The sequence below is a fragment of the Semicossyphus pulcher genome, unplaced genomic scaffold (assembly GCF_022749685.1).
Source record: "Semicossyphus pulcher isolate SPU_LCO1_2020_fin unplaced genomic scaffold, fSemPul1.0.p SCAF_25, whole genome shotgun sequence".
Taxonomy (NCBI): Eukaryota; Metazoa; Chordata; class Actinopteri; order Labriformes; family Labridae; genus Semicossyphus; species Semicossyphus pulcher.
The window spans coordinates 2,927,714-2,944,866 of record NW_027211699.1 but is presented as its reverse complement, the minus strand read 5'-3'; the positions used below and the strand labels follow the sequence as shown (position 1 = coordinate 2,944,866).

General features: G+C 41.7%; 1 protein-coding gene across 2 annotated transcripts; it reads right to left on the bottom strand.

Moving 5' to 3' along the window:
* Positions 1–1,790: 1,790 nt before the first annotated feature.
* LOC138604351 (protein kinase C and casein kinase substrate in neurons protein 3) lies at positions 1,791–16,045 on the bottom strand. 2 transcript variants are annotated; one of them, XM_069676265.1, is made up of 10 exons: positions 15,791–16,045; positions 12,088–12,155; positions 7,528–7,684; positions 7,122–7,357; positions 6,262–6,417; positions 5,195–5,370; positions 3,422–3,542; positions 3,253–3,332; positions 3,049–3,128; positions 1,791–2,184 (listed from the first exon to the last, which is right to left on the bottom strand). In XM_069676265.1, the coding sequence occupies exons 2-10, from the start codon at positions 12,145–12,147 to the stop codon at positions 2,075–2,077; spliced, it is 1,176 nt and encodes a 391-aa protein (XP_069532366.1). In that variant the 5' UTR covers positions 12,148–12,155; positions 15,791–16,045; the 3' UTR covers positions 1,791–2,074. The 2 variants fall into 2 exon arrangements, with proteins under 2 accessions (XP_069532366.1, XP_069532367.1); XM_069676266.1 differs by lacking the exon at positions 15,791–16,045 and adding an exon at positions 15,353–15,599.
* Positions 16,046–17,153: the final 1,108 nt, after the last annotated feature.

Below are 17,153 nucleotides of genomic sequence, written 5' to 3'. Positions count from 1 at the left end.
AGCGTTTGACCTGCTCACAGTCCTCCTGACACAGACACAAGACTAAAAGTGACTGTTGTGTGTGTTTGTGTGAGTGTGTGTGAGTGTGAGACAGCTGACTGACAACTGTGATCATGTAATAACATCCACAGGCAGGACTTCAGGACTCCAAAGGATGATGGCAGAGTGATTCACAAACTCAAACACACACAACAACAACAATCTCCGTCAGCGCTCCCACACACACACATTTGTTCCATCCTAAATTCAAAAATACTTTCCTTTGTGTAACAGTTTCAACTTTTATTTTGAAAAGACAGGCACATTGCAAAAAAACTAATTTAGGGGGGAAATGCAAAATGTTTACATGATAAGGAAATGAACATACACAAACAGGAAGTGGAAATAGAAAGTGAAGAAGGCAAACCCAGAACGTTCTGGAAGCTGATTCCTTATTTTGGTACAGATGCTCTCCGTGATAAGCATTGACATTAAAGCAACAGACGATTAGATATTAAACACAGACAGGAAACAGTACTTGTCTTAAAGGAACAGTGACGTGCTCAGAAATGTAACTGTTTGGCGTCAGACTGAGAGTCAGAGAAAGAAGAGCAGCTTCATACACGAACTCTTTGTGCAGAAAACCTGATCGGACCTGGGCGCTGTTTGTCCAAATCATTTTGGCCTCAACATGTTTCACTCCATCTAAATTTAAAAGGCTCGCACTTTTCTGTCTTCTTTACAGTCTTTATGGTCTCTTACCAGGTGTTATAATAAATGTTTGTGATGTAGCTTGAAGAAAAAAGCGTTGCTGTCATAGTTACAGGCCTTTTAATTAACATGTTGGCAGGTACAAGTGAAGAAATAACTCCACTACACTGCACATAATCTGCTGCTTAATGCGTTTTTCCCTGCGACTGTCGACATGACACCCTGTGCACTGCGCCTCAGGCTCGCTCACCATTATGTTTACTCATTCAACAAAAGATAGTGACCTAAGAGACATTTTATTCTTCTATATTATAACTCTGAACAGGGCTGCACGGTGGTGCAGTGGTTAGCGGTGTTGCCCCACAGTAAGAACCTTCCTAGTTGGAATCCCAATCCGGACGTAGGGGGCCTTTTTGTGTGGAGTTTGCGTGAGCGTGAAAGTTTGTCTGTTTCTATGACCAGTCGCGGGTGTACACCGCCTCTCGCTGGATGACTTGGAACAACCTTTTTGCCTCTTGATTTCTACCTGCACTAAACCTGCGTTTCTTTTGGGCTGCTAAGTCTAACTATCATCTTTGAGGGTGCTAAGCCAAACTTGCTAGCAAACAGTTGCCTGTTTACACATACAGCAGGTACGCTTGTTTTTAGCTGTGTTTCCTGCCACGTGATTAAATTCAATTTTGTATTTAGTCTTTTTTTTTTTAGCTCAGTGTTTCTTCTCTTCCTAATCCAGAGGGAAATATCTGATTCAAGTGCTAAGTGCTCCGCTATCTTCCCCAGCTAGGTGCTACAGTTGTTTTTTAGAGCTTCCTGGAATGTGTGATAACGATGCTAGGCTAGCTGTGTCCCTCTACCTGACATAAACAGATGCTATCATCCCATATCTTTGTGTTTTTGACATCAAACCAGCACATTCCTAACATACTGAACTGTTCCTTTAAACCACACAAACAGGGAAAGAGATATAACTTTCATATAGCTCTCTACACCTACAATGCTGACTTACTTACACAGTTTTAGCGTCACCTTCTTCATATGGCTTTGTGAGCATTTTATTAGCATGTGTCGAGGTGTAAAAGAAAGAAGAAGCAGTCCTGTAATGCAATTTGAGCACCAATGTTTAGTTATATAATGTACCTTTAGGAGCAGCATTTTAAAGCATTGTTTATTATATGGCTTCAATACAAGTGGTCTATGCGTACTGTATATATTAAAACATTTGTCAGAATCCTTCAAGAGATTAAAATGCATCCTCTCATCACACCAGATCTTTGGCTAACAGCTACATGTCGTTGTTCTTTACAGCATTGGTTTTATGTGTCCGACGGTTTACACAGGTTGTGACTTCAGTGAAATGAAGCGTGTGTGTGTATAAATGTGATAACTACACCACCTCCACGTAGTTGGCCGGGTAAAGCCCCTCCCACCCGTCGTCCTTCATCCCCCGACACCAGCCCTGATCGTCCTCGTCCTCGACCTTCAGAAACTCCTCGCCTGCAGGAAGAGACAGATGATCCATTTGAGTTAATGAAATACAATTTCGTTGGGCAATTGTTTTAATATCTATTAAAGTCTAATTGATTGGATGATAATAAACAAGGAGAAGTCTCCTCAGCTGTCTGGAAGTGATTCAGAGGTTTATTTGTGCCTTTTACACATGCACTGCTAATTTTTCACCCCGACTTTATGCAGACTTTTTCCTGCTGGGCTCCTGGAAGAAGTCGGGATGTGAACGAAGCAGGTGATAGTCAGGAGCATTCACCGCAAGTGAGTCGGTGGGATGATGACGTTTCTATCATGCAAAACTAGACAAGCAACACATAACAGAATGAATAAAAACATCCGACAGTAGAAAAGACGTCTGCGAATGTGAGAGATGAAGAGACTCGGGAGCTGCTGGCTGTGAGGGCCGACCCTGAAATTGTTCACCAGTTGCGGGGATTTCTTTTTTAGTCATGCCCCCTCCCTGTCCGACAGGGAATATCTCCCAAGGTGGCGATTCTGGAAAACGCCTTTAGGAGACTGTCTTGAAATTTTCTTGAAATTGTCAGGAGTGTATGAGTGAAAGGTCAACTGTCACTGCAAGTTGCATAAGAAAGTTTACGCCTGAAGACACCTGCTAAAAAGCAATTCGCATTAGCGGCAGCAAATCGATTAAAATCGTAAAGCAGTCGTGGATTTTTAGGCCATTTAGCTCAGGCCTACTTCAGATCTTTAATGTCTTAAAGTCCAGAAAACCCGGAGATGCTCCACAAACCTTCACAGAACAGGCAACAGCACTGCCACATGCCATTTATAATGAATGCAATACACAGTGTAGTTAGGTTGGTTCGTAGGGTGGTGAGTGTGTGTGTTCACCTGCTTTAAACGACAGCTCGTCTGTCTCCTGGCCGACATAATCATACAGAGCTCTGACTCTCACTCCTCCAATCATCACACTGCGAGGAGAAAGAGACAGAACGTTAAAAAGCAGAGACAGACGGATGTTTGATCAGCCGCAGACGAGCGTCTGATCTTAGTTAAAAGGACAGAACGTCTCTCCTGTGGGATAAATGCACCCGCCTCCTCTCTATTGTTCCTTTCTTCTCCACTACTTTCTTGGTTTCTTTCCCTTTCTTGGTTTTCTTCTCAGGCGTCCATTCCTGAAAAAAAAAACATTGGGATGGAATAATTAGAACTAAAACGAGACAAATTAAACATGAGTTATAGAAACAGACAAACTGTGAAGGACCTGGAAGTGCGGCCAGTCGGTGGGCATTCCCGGCCCGTGAGTGTTTTTCCACCAGCGAAGGTCCTCGTGCTCGTCGATGGCCATCAGTGTGTTGTGCAGCTCGTCGTACACGGCCCTCACACTTCAGGAGAGGCGGGGAAAGATAATAACTTCTTATTCTTGTATTTTAAAAAGAGATTCATAACTTGTAGTTTATGCACACTGCAGGGCAAGAAAGGCTTAGATGGAGTGAGCAATGATGAATGGTTTTTATATATCTTCTCTTAACCCTTGCAGAAAATGTGTCGCAAATTGCACTCAGGTTGTCTTCCTCTGAAACCAATAATTGTCCACATTTTGTAAAAAAAAAAATTGTTTTTATGGTTGTAACCATTTGTTAGGAGGCTGTTACATTTACTTGTTTCTTGTCCCCCATGTTTAAAGTCAATAAAGGCTCACATTAGTAAGAGGTATTTTCTTGTCCAGGTGTTGTTAAGAAGTGAGTGAAGTGAAGTGAGAGTGTAATCTGCAGGACGGATAACGTGACAGCTCCATTTTTGATTTATTCAAGAGTCATTTTCTGCACTGTGGTTTATAAAAAGTCTTAGACAGCATATAAACTGATGTCGCTACACACCGATATAACTGTGATGGACCAATATCCACAGAAAAATTTAAACGAGATATGACATGCACCTTGACCTTGACCTTTTATCTCAACCTTCAACACTTCACAAATCACAGAAAACAGACACTTAAAGCTACTGTGAGGAATTTTTAGCTGGTTGTGAAACAGACTGAAATGAATACAGATGGTTCTATATGACATATGAAAACATACGAGACCATCAGCAACAAGATTGACTGTTTCTGTATAGTTGTTTCTAACTGCTGCCACAGAGTCAGTGTCCGATGAATCGATTTAAAGCACACAAACCAGAGGTGCCTTTGTTGAGATTCGCAACAAGCAATATGTTTGACAGTTCAAAGGAGGGTGAGATTTTTTTGTCAGAAAACATACAGGACAAGATCAGGAAAGAGACGAGACGTACCGCTTTGTCCACAGGGGGCGCCAAAAAAAAGTGAAAGTTCCTCACGGCAGCTTTAAAAGACTTTTCAGTGCTTCAGCTTCATCTTATTCTAGTCGCTCCAACTTCCCTGAATACTGACTGACAGACATAGTTTCTCTGTTATGAAGACTGAACACTTTGACTTGTCAATCATGGGAGAAGAAGAGTCAAGAAGCTGCACGCCAAATTTACAAAATGCTTCAAATTTCTGCTCTAAGTTTAAATGTTTTCATGTGTTATTTTCTATTAAGAATTTTAATAACATTTCAGGAAATACGACCAAAAGAAAATGGTCATGGTGCATGCTTTCCTTTAACCTGCTGCTGTTTCTCTGGTTGTTGTTCTGTAACTAAAGTTTCATTTAACTTCCAATAAGCACATAATCCACTCACAATGCCACCCAGAGCCTGTTAGTGTTCCCCACTATTTAAGGAAATGAATGGAGTACACGTTTTCTCTTATCTGCCCCCGTGTGGCCCCAGCTGATTTTATAAAGTAATTAAGTTGTCTCCGCTGTTATTTGCTTTATTAGAGTAGAAGGGAGAAACACTTATGTGCCATGTGTAGTGGAACAGCGTTTAATTAGAGCTAAAGTAAGTCTGACTATTGATCTTTAACGAACACAAGCAGGGAAAGCAGTAATAAAGAATCAGTTCTACCTGTTTAATCACACACATCGATCTTTATCTAAACAGCAGAGACGCAGCAAAGCATTGTGGGTCACCTCTCATTGTTGGTAATGTCCAGGTGTTTGTGGATGGAGAGGAAGGCCTGTTTGAGGAAGACGATCCTCTTGCGCTCCTCGTCCTGCGATTGGTCGAAGATGGACTCCATCTCCTCCATGTAGCGCGGGGCGTAGCGGTTCACCTCCTCGAGGACTTTCTCATAGCGGGCTCGAACCTGTGAACGTGTAGAAACAATTTCACACACTGCTCAGGGGGTTTATGTGTTTATACGCAGTCAGGTAACGGCACCAAATCCAAACCTCAACCATCAACCATAACCCAAGACTAAAGTTAATTGATTTTTGCTACCTCAATGCTACAGACTGTCCATCTGTGAAATAGCCTGAAAGACATCCTGCTGCGAAGGCCAATGCAGCTTCACAAGTTTGTTGTGTGTGTGCACGAGATTGAAACAAGTTAGGGACCCACTTAAAGGAGCAATTGGCCCCTGGAAAAAGCCGCTGTCAGTCAAAGCTGGTGTTCTCTGTAATCTATAGAAGCAAAAACATTTGAAATTGGCGCCATAGCTGTGGAGAAAGTTGAACAAACAGCTTGTGGTTTCGTCAATTCTACATTCCTACAACACCCAGCATGCATTGCGCCCCTCTTTCTGAAAGGAACAGCCCAGCGAGAGACGCTGGAGTGAAACACTACCGTTTTCACTGCAGGCAATGGCTCAGAGCGGTACAGAATCTAGAGAATATACCGCAGGATCGTCTAAAAAATCTTCAGGTCTGCAGTCTACATTTCAAACCTGACGATTCTGAACGAGACATGACATCGGAGGCGGGCGTCCGACTGAGGAAGTGTAGTTTAGCGAGCTCCCTGGCTGGTTTTCCAGGGTCCATTGGAGAAGCAGATAGCATCCTCCAAAGGCACAGAGCCAAATTGCATTTTTCTACCATAATGGCATTAGCTCCCCATAATAGCATGATAGGACTGAGGCTGAAAATCGGCGACCTTGCCCTTTAATAACAGATGGAGCAGATGGAAACCAGTCGACAGCCCCAGTTGAAAATCAATAATACCAAAGGAAAATGAGGTTGAGATTAAATCTGTTGCTCACCTTCTCGGCCTCCTGCTGAGCCAGCTCCCTCTCCTCCTGGATCTTCTTCTGTTTGTCGATGGCGACGTCCGGGTTTCCCTGAGCGTGTGCCTCTCGCTCCCGGGCCGCCTGCTCTTTCCGACTCACTTTGTGGTACGCCGTTCTGGCTTTGTCCAGCTGTTAACCCGCCAAAACATAAACGTTTATACACAGATGTGGGTTCATGTCGAACAGTCAGAACAAACTCAGTGACTTTACAACGTACACATTTAGAAGCATTTTAACCTGTACGGCTTATTTGAAAAACTGAGATGCACCTGACTTTGAAAAGAATCCTGCTGAATAAAAAGCGCTGCATTAGGTCTCTGTGGTCTAAAAATAGATCTTGAATTGAGGCCATTTTCTTAATGAGTGCCCATTTGTGATGTTGCAGTTACTTTTAGTATGTATGAAGTATTGATTCCCTCTGGGGCTCAGGCACAGTTTTGATGCAGATATGTAGCTCTGCTTTAATGGATGTCCTCTTGTCCTTAGCTGAAAGCACAGATTCAAGTGGCTCTTTTTGCTTTTAGATGCATAAGGGGAAGCTTTGAGAAGTTGGTTTCTGTGAGGGTACATAAATCTTGCACTTGTGATAGTTGAAAGTGACCAAGACTGTTGTAAATTTGGCAGCCATGTAAGACGGATCACTCTCTGTTTGCTATTAAATGAATGCAAGACAAGACGGGCCCCTGTTACAGACTAAAATATATCATATCTTAATTCCTGTAGCTGCCAAAATTTTTTTACTTAAATTCAGTTGGATAAAGCACATCGTTTATCATGCCATCAGTATAATCTGTGAGGAAAACAAGGCACAGGAACTTGGGGAAAAAACTGACCTTTTTGAGACGTTTGGCCCACGGCTTCTGAGCTCGTATAAATCCAGTTTCAGTGTCCTGGGACTCCTTAAAACCTCCGAACAACTTCTTGTGGAAGGTGTCCTTCTGCCAGGTCCTGACCTTGTCTCCATCCTCCGACACCAGGGAGCGACAGATGGACGCATGCAAGGAGGCCAGCCGGTCAGCGGAAGACAGGAAGCACTGCCAAGCCTTCATAAGAGATCCGTACAGAGGACCTGAGGGAGACGGGAGAAGAATCACAAACATCCTTTGCACTGTAGGAGCAGCTCTGATGGAGAAGTAATGTTTAAATGACTCTAAATTGAGTGTTTTACCATCTCCTGTCACAAAGACTTGATTTTACGATCACTCCTGACATGCTGTGGTGGACGGCTGGATTACTTACTGGAGTCCACTACTGGCTTCCACTTGTTGCTCCACTCGCTGAGCTGCTGAGCGTACTGCCGCTCCACGCGCGCTCTCTCTTGGAAACATGCCACAATGTCATTACAGGCCTGGAAGGCATCTTCTGTCCGCTTCACAGTGCGCTGATAGTTCCCAGGCTGCCAGGACACAAAGAGAGATGAAGATCTACTGTTAACAGAGAATAAACACAGCGAGGCGGGAGGCTCGGTGGAGTGATTTCAACCCCCGGACCGATATCAAATAACCATTTTTTGGGATTGAAAAAGCAAAAGTGTTCGACTTTGTTGCCAGAATTCAGAACAGTTTATTTTCTTTTAAGTGTCACAAACACCAGAGAAAACAGAAATGTGCATCTGCTCACTGTTTATTCTTGGCAGAGTGGCAACAGCATGTATCATAAACTGATATTGACAAACTCATTTAGAAAACAAAAATCTAAGCCAGCATGACTCTGCTGCTCTTACTGCTGCTACCACGACTATGACTACATTCATGTGGCTCGTATTGTTACTGTTTATGTTGCACCTGAGGGACTGGAAAAGAACGCTTGTCAAACTGGGATAATGAAAACAAATTGAACTGAATTTAACTGAATAGTACGTCTGTTATAAATAAAAACTACTATATAGTCTTATACTACAAATACTACAAATAAAGTTTGTAACACACCTTACTTAAAATACTACAAGCTGTAATGCTTTAATTATGTTTTGCAGAGGTCTTTATTACTACTTATTACACGGCTGAGTTAAATACTTGATTCTGATTGGATAATCATGGCATTCGGAGGTCTGCTATTTCTTGATAAGAGACTGTTGCTACGAAGGAAAGACCGTTGCTAGGGATTCGGCCTTAATCACACAATCTGAAGGACAGTAATCATATCAATCCGCCGAAGGCAGTACATTTGACATTGGTTTGTTTACAGAGGGAAAAAAATAGACGGAAACAGCAAAGAGAAATCAGTAGAGGTTAAAAGACGCACAAACAGCTAGGTTAGCTCATTTTAATGTGAGTAAAAACAGCTAGGTTAGCTCATTATAATGTGAGTAGAAACAGCTATGTTAGCTCATTTTAATGTGAGTGATAACAGCTAGGTTAGCTCATTTTTAGAAGCCTAGCGTTCACCGTTGCTATGGACGCAGCTCTAACTGTGAGTGTAACAGAAAAAATATATTTTAAATTATTACAATTATTTCCAAATCAATATTTTATGTTCAATTATTGATTCTGTAATTAGGTAGCTGTGTAATAAGCGGGATAATGTATGAAGGCATCCTGCTCACTTACTTGTACCAATGCTAGCAGTACTCCTGCTCCTCTTTCAACACAACATATTGATTTTGGCATCATGTGATTACTAACATCCATAGGATGAGTTCATGATTATGTGAAAGAAATACAAATTTCCTCTCTTGCCAAAGACAAAATTAATGGCACTATATTGACTGTGGCCTACAGTAAGTATAAAGCGTGACCTAGCAGTCACTTAGCTTAGCACCAAGTAAATGGGGGAAAAGAGCTAATCTAGATTTATCTGAAGCTAACAATATTTCACCTCTATGGCTAAATAACAATACTTTTGTCTCCTTTGTGTAATTCGAACAAAATCTGAACTCCAAAAGGACATTATGTCATTTTACCAGAGGTTATGTGCTGCTGGACTACTTCTTAGCGGAGTGCAGTAACTGTTGTAAGGCTTGCCTAGCAACTACTTGAATTTGCAGTCTTTATGCTAAGCTAAGCTAACTGGCTGCTGTTTGCTAATACTTATATACAGTATGTGAGAGTCATATCAATCTTGTAAACTAAAACAGAAGCAAATTCCCTAAATGGTGGCTCTGTTTCAATTTAGGTGTCCCAGTACGTCTATGGACGTAAATGGAATGCAGCCATTTCTTATACATGGATAAATACCTGTGATTCACATGTGAAGGACTGCCACTCTATAGTGACTACTACTTCTATTTCTACTTGTACTGCTCCCTCTTCAACACTAAACTGTGGGTCTGTAACAAACTCTCTCGTAGGTAATAACAAGGCCCATCTTGCATCCTCATCTTCTCTCACAGCTGTGACACCGCTGCAGCCGTCTCAGGTCAACCCCCACGTGCCACCAGCGACATTTTACTGGCATTAAGTTTCCTGTGGTAAACTCTAAAGCCGGCTGCAGCTTGGGGTGTGGTCGACGAACACGAGGACGAGGCTTGGCCGTAAAAAGAATCCAGACGGTTAAGAGGGGACGAGAGCGAAGCAGAAGCGAGGCCCTGAGCGTAATAACATATCAGAAGCGTGTGTGTTGTTTGTAGATGTGGTGTTTGGAAATCTCTCCGCAATTTTCCTGGCAGCTGCCGTCAGCTCCGACTCAGCGCTCACTCCTACTCTCTTTTTCACTTGTGTCGGACTCGATCTGTCAGACGCTGACGCATTATGACAGCTGCTTGGGAATTTCTCGACACCATACATGTGTTGTCATTGCGGGTTAAATCATATGAGGCAACGCAGCTTTTGTGAACACCAGAATATTTAATCATATAAGTAAGAAATAGAAACTCCGGTTACTGTTGAGCATGCTGGTAATGTCTGAAAGCCTTACACAAAGTTACAAGTGCTCAGCTTTCCTCAGCGTCTTGATGCATTTTAGATTTTCAGCCACTCTACTTTGAGTTTTTTTCTCTGTAAGATGATATTTCTATCAGAGTAGCAACCGCTCCCTCTCTTCTGTTTTCAGGCCTTTCTCTCCCCACAGTATAAAGAGAGTACTCACCCGAGGACCTGAATCTTTGTTTTTACAGCTAATTGACAAGCTGTTCGATCCTCGCTGGACTCTTAATTAGTGCTTAATTAGACGCAGGTGTGTCAGAAAGGTCGAGCAGTTAAGGCCAAACATGCTGTCAGTGCTAATTGTGAGACAAATATACAATATGTTTTCTAGCACAGGCAGCTATAGTTCAGATGTATTCATTTTTAATAGACTACTAATTCAGCATCACATATTTTTATGTTTCAATTCTATATTTTAGCTACTTTGTTGTAGTAATTATATGGCTGGTCACATGGTCGACACATAATTCAAAGTGTTTATGAGCTAGAACATAGCACATAGCGCGCCCTCTGTGTGATTTTAATAAAACACTGGACGTGTCTTTAATCGGACTCGATGTGTGCCCTTCTCATCAGTTTCCTCCCCCCCCTTGCTTCTCTCTCCCCCCTTCCTCCTTACTTTCTCTCTGCCTCTGTTGTGGTTCGTCTGAGAATTAAACAGAAACAGCTGAGGAATCCACTTTGAGGCCAATAGCAACGCAGCAGAGACCCAGTTGGCCAATCTCTGAGGCAGAAGTAAATCTGCTACTAGAGCATCTGTCCAAGCAACAAAACACAGCAGAAGAAAATGGCCACGGGTCTGCGTTGAACTAAAAATCACATTTCTCATGTATATTACCGATCATATGCCAGCTGTAAAGCGTGTCAGCGCACAGAGAGAGGGCTGGAAACGACTGGCAGATGTAGTACAGTGTTCGAAGTAATAATATAAGCAGTTCTGGTAGTTTCTGGAAGTAGTAGTTGTATTAACAGAAGTAGAAACGGAAGTTAACTATATATCTCCCTGCTTTTATTTTGAAATCTTTCCACACAGCTCCATAGAGGACAGCAGTAGTGTAATACAGGACCCAGGAGCAGGTCCCAAGGGTCACAGCAGCATGTTTACATCTGTTATTATGAATAGCACCTTTGTATACTCTACACTACTCTACCGTAATTGCAAACCTCTTGAAACGTTGGTGCCTTCGCAATCACAAAAGAGCTGCAGTATAATGACAGACAGCCCCTGAGCATGGTGGCAGGATGACACATACAGGAACTGGCGTGGAAACACATCCAGCACAGCAGGAGGCTGCCAAAATTACAGCGGGGAAGGGAGAGATTAAAGTGGGGCAGCTGAGCGAGGCCAACGGGAGACAAAGCCAATATTAAAGCAGCAGCAGCACACTCAAATTAGACAGATTGAATGTTAGAAGTGTTTAGGGCTTTTAAACAAAGTGGTACATCACGAGTGTGCCTTGTAAACAAGTGTATGAAAATGGCGACGTAAAATAGTACCGTGTTTGCTACCGGGGCTCGATGAGACTTGAGCTAGCTTTCCTTAGCTAGCATCTAAATGAGTCCACCAACAGGCCCCTTTAAAGCTCAATAATTAACACTGTGGTCAGTGTTGTCAGTGAAGATTTGTGTAAGTCAGCCCAATCAATAACACTACTAATAACAACATGATGAAATTTGGGTTGGAAAGACAAGTGAGCATAGTCTATAAACAATCGCACAATCACTAAAAGCTAGGACACTATGGTTCAGTTTCACATTTAAAAATCAAAGCACAGCCTATTCCGCAGTGATACAAAGCCTAGACGACAAAACTGTTTAGTCTTGCTTTGAAGGGAAGGTCATTGATTGAAGAGACCAAGAGGAAAAGTTATTTGATGGATCAGTCTCTCTCTATCTCAGAGGACAAACAGAGACAGACACACACACACAGACGTACCATCCAGAAGCTGCGGTTGTTGGCATCTTCAGGGCTGTTCTCTGATGGTAGCGTGGACATCCTGTTCTCTAAGAGAGTAAGACGTATATGATTAGTTCAGAGCATGAAATCATGATGCACACTGACCTTTTTATATAGTTTTGGGCTTTGTAGATACAGTATGAGTACAGTATTTTTTTTTTTAATGAGCCTTTCTTGAGGGACGATCCAAGCCATTACATTACACTTAAGTTTAGCAGAAGTGATCCCATGAGAACGTTAACTATGTAACTTATAAATTGTAGATTTTATTCTCACACAATTATCTCACCGCTTACACTTTAAAAGCTTTAAAATTAGGTTCACAACCACTAGCAAAAATTCATATGGTAGTCAGTGGAGACCCATGTATCCATTTTGAAACCATATCCTCTCAACATTTGTGTCAGACATGCTCCACAGTCCTGTCAGATGAACACATGTGCCCTTATAAAAAGGTGAACCACGTCAAAAATGTAAATGCTTTTAAACAACATATGGAGTAGCTGATGTATGACATTTCAACTATTAATACATGGCTAACTATTTCAGCTGTTATCCATTACATTAAGCTGACTATTTCAACAGTATTTGGCTACTTCTTTCAAGTAAAGCAAATTATTTCAAATGTTCAATCCACTTTTAGCTTACTATATGAGCTGCTATTCATTAGGCTACCTTATGCTACCTATTTTGAATGTTTTTGGCCAAATAACATTAATTTAAGTAGATATCTATTACTTTAGCTTACTATTTTAAAAGGTTGATCTACATTTCACTAACTCTTTCACCTTGTTATCCATTACTCTAAGCTAAATATATAAAATGTTTATCCTCTTTTAGCTTACTATTTCAACTGGTTATCCATTAGGCTTCTATATGCTAACTGTTGATAATTGTTTTTGGCTAAATAGCATTATTTCATCTGTCACTTTTAGCTAACTTTCAACATGTTTATATACTTTGAACTAACTCTGTCCAGTGGTGATCCTTTACTTTAAGCTAACTATTTCAACTAGCTAACGTTGTTTCAACAGATTATCCGTCGGTTTTAGCTAACAATTTAATCTGTTTTCTCTACTTTTAGCTGTCCAAATGTTTAATGTAGGTTAAGATGAATAGTTCATCTGTTTAACCTAGTTGTAGCTAACTATTTCAGCTGTTACTTTTACATATTTTAACCATTTACACACATACCGTACTTTAAGCTAACTATTTCAACAAATTTTGCCTAGCTAACGTTTTTTCAACATATTATCCATCATTTTTAGCAAACTATTTAATCTGTTTACTTTTAGCTGAAGACTTCCTATGTTCAATGTAGGTTAAGATACATACTTCAACTGTTTAACCTAGTTTTAGCGGACTAATTCAACGGTTACTTTAATCAATTTTAACCATTTACATACCTACATTAAGCTAACTATTTCATGTGTTACTTTTAGCTATGTTAACCATTTATCCACTGCTTTTACAGTATTTTTAGCTCGCCTGTTCTTACCATGTATCCATCACTATGAGCTAACTGTGTCTTTTTGCTTCTCTACTTACTTGCAGTGCATTTTTAAAGCACTGTTCATGCTTAATTTAATGAAATCGTACTTTTATTTATCAGATTTATTACCTGTCAATCTTTGCACCTGCCCCTTAGCTACTTCAGACATGATCCCTAGGTCTATGGTTGGGAATCAATACTCTGATACTGGGGGATATATAATCTGAAAGCATTCAATGTAACAAATGACTGGTGCACTATTGTAAGTGCTAATGTGAACATAAACAACACGTGTATTGTGTCAGTGACTGAACAGCATAATGGAGGCTCTGTGAACCCATTAATGAGGCACAGTTGCCGCAGGAAGTTGACGTGTACATTAAATTTGAACCAGGAGGTTTACAGTAAATCAGGGCAGTGTCTCACATGCCATATCAACATGAGTGAGCGTGGAGTATCTTCTCCCAGCATTCCCAGCCTTGAAACACGAGCTATCCTAAAATAAACTGAGGGTAAAGGTCAACACATCATATCATTCGCACTCACTTTTCATCCCATGCTGGTGGCCTTGTCTGCTCTTTATCGTCATAAAAAGAAAACACCCGCACGTTTGCTCTCACCATCCAGAGATACAGGTCACAGAAATACATCAAAGGTTCTTTCTGACTCCAAATCATGTGATCCACATTCAGCATTTGTGATCTCTGAGTGTAACTTCAAGCTCATGCGGCTCCACTTCCAAAAAAGAAACTTTTCCAGTTAAATATTTAAGCGTACAGCCGCTTTGCCTTCTGGTGTTTGAATCCTCTCTGCACCCGGGGCTGAACTCCACCCAGACGCAGCCTTCATTTCTTGCCTGTTTTTCCTCCCTGCAGCCATCTCTTGCTTGCTCTCTTTGTAAGGCTCACAATTAGATTCAATGATTTCCGTCCGCATCCTGCAGTTCACGGGGCATCACATGCTCCACAGAGAGCATAATGACATGCCTCTCTCCCCCCGTATGAATCGTCCCCTGCTTGCTTCTTTCGTGTCTGTGCTGCTGAGGTCTCATAGATTACACAACCCTGAGGTCTGCACGGGTTCAGGAAAAATAATGAACCGCCACCCCTCTGACCTTTGACCTGGACTTCCTGTCCTCTTCCGTGCTGGCTTTCTCCGGGGGAATATCTTTGTCATAGCTTTCACATTAACGTTGTGGTGGTGGAGCTGCCTTCGCTCCCATAACTTGCTGCATTTTGCAAGTTTAACTCCGTTATCTCCAAACTTTTAACCTCATTACACAAGCCCAAACTGTTTATACGATAATGCATGTGTAATCCCTAACCTTCCATCTACTATCCTAGCTGTGATCTGCTTGCATGCCTTTCAAATCTGATTTTATGCCCCTTATTTGAGCATTTTGCTTTAGTTTATGCGCAAAAGAAAGTATGCTGCACTCCGCCTTATCTGTTGGAGTGAATTAGATGGCACAGCAGGCCTTTCAAATACGATTTTATAGACTTTATAATCAATTTAAACCCTTTCTATCAGGCGGGGATCGGCCTCCATTTTTCTGTACGCTTTTATTTGTCAATAAGTTTGAAAGTCTTTAAAGCCTGACTTGAACTTCCAGTTCTCTGATATTTTTGGTGCACATCCCAATTTCCCTCATTTTCAACAAGGTGCAAATGTTTAAATCAAACGGTAAAACTTGCTTCTACTTTATCGTCCCATAAGCACAACACGGCGTATACAGTATATCTTACCACCTACCAGCACAGATCTAATTCCACCATGAGTCCTCCAGACTTTTTATGACCTCCTGGCAGCTCAGACAGGAAATTTGTTCCACCAGTTTTCAAACGTCCTCCAGCGATCCAGCAACTTCCACTCCTTCCAGTATCGTAAAAATCTAACTTTACATGTCAAAACTTTTTAACAAGTGACCGAAATTAAAGCTCGTTTTTTAGCTCTAAAAGCTTCCAACCAAGCAGCCAACCAACTCTTTCACCCCGGTATCCCGCTCCCACTCTGGCACACACGCTCACTCCTCCCCCTGTCCCCGTTTCATCTGTCACACATAACTTCCCCACGCACACACATTGCATAGAGGAGATATATAGTAACAAATGAACGCACAGAGCAGAAATAGGAGCTCAATCCCTCAGTCAGATCTCTTTGACATGCAACAAGCCGCTCACAGATCCTTACCTCTCCGTAGAAGTTGGGGCCCTCTCTGCTTCGACCCCCTTTCTTCTTCTTCTGTTTGGCAGGTCAAACTTCTCCCCCCCCCGTTGAAACTTTGTGCACGCTCTTTTCCTCCCGTCTTTGCCCTTCTTCTCGTCTTCTCCAACTTTGATTTTTCCACTCGCTCTGGACACTGCTGCTCCTGCTCTTCCCCTTTCTTTGGCCCACTGTTTGTGTCAGATGAGTTGGCTTCTTTTTTTTTTTTTCCTTCCCTCCTCCTCCTCCTCCCTCTTTCTCTCTCTCCCTCTTCCTCTCTCTCCCTCCAAAAACAGCTGCAGGGGGACTTCTTCTTCTCTTGTTCTTTGTATTTCACCACTTGTTGGAGATTTTTTTTCTCCCTCTTTCGCCCTCCTCGCCTCCCTCAGAGACATATCAATAAAGAGTTGTGGGGGGTTTTGGTGTTTAAGGTGAGTCAGACAAAGGCTGAGTCATTCATCCAGAGTGTGTGTATATGATGTGTTTGTGGGCCAATTGGTCTATTAACCACGTTTTACTATTTCACAAAGAAGCACAAAGCAGCATGACCAGATAAGGAAAACTGCATCCCTCTGTGCTCGTCTTTAAACCCCCTCTTTCGTCCCCTCGACATTCCCTCGGGATCCTCTGGTAGGCCTGCCTCCACAGCTGGAGGACACATCCGGTGTGTGTGTGTGTCTGTGTGTGTATAAGAGTGTGTGTGAGTTCTTTGAAGTCAAAGCCCCATGAAGAAGAATAGTTCCCACTCTTGCTTCATGCTATGCCGAACTTGTGAAACGTTGTCATGCCAGAACATGTCATGTAAACACACAGCTGCTGTACGTGGAAATGTTTACGCCCAGATACAAGCTGCTCGGGGCAAACAGTCATCCTGAGGTGGTGATCCTGTAATCAAATCTGGATGGATAGCAGTCAGATATCATGATAACACTGTGAGATGCTGTGATTAAAGTAATAATAGGCATGAGGGGCAGAAGATGTAAACAAGTGGAGTAAGGGTTAGGGTTTGTTTTAGTAAAATGTTTCTTCTACTTGGACTAAAATCGTGATTTTCCTTTCCTTTTTATTGCAATTTATTCCAGTTTTCTTTTAAATGTTGTGAAGTTTTACTACTGGTGGGAAAAAAGAGAAATATGAAGATATAACTTTAGGCTCTGGGTAGTTGCATCTGCTTTTCTAAGTATTTTACAAACCAAATTAAGCAAATTAATCCAAAATTAAAAGAGTCATTAGTTGCAGTTCTATATGATAATCGAATGATGTGTGGTAGTTGTACTTTTATCAGGGTAAAGGATGTAAATACTAACCCTCCACCTCTGGTTGGTACTGCATCTCTAAAGACTAATGTGAG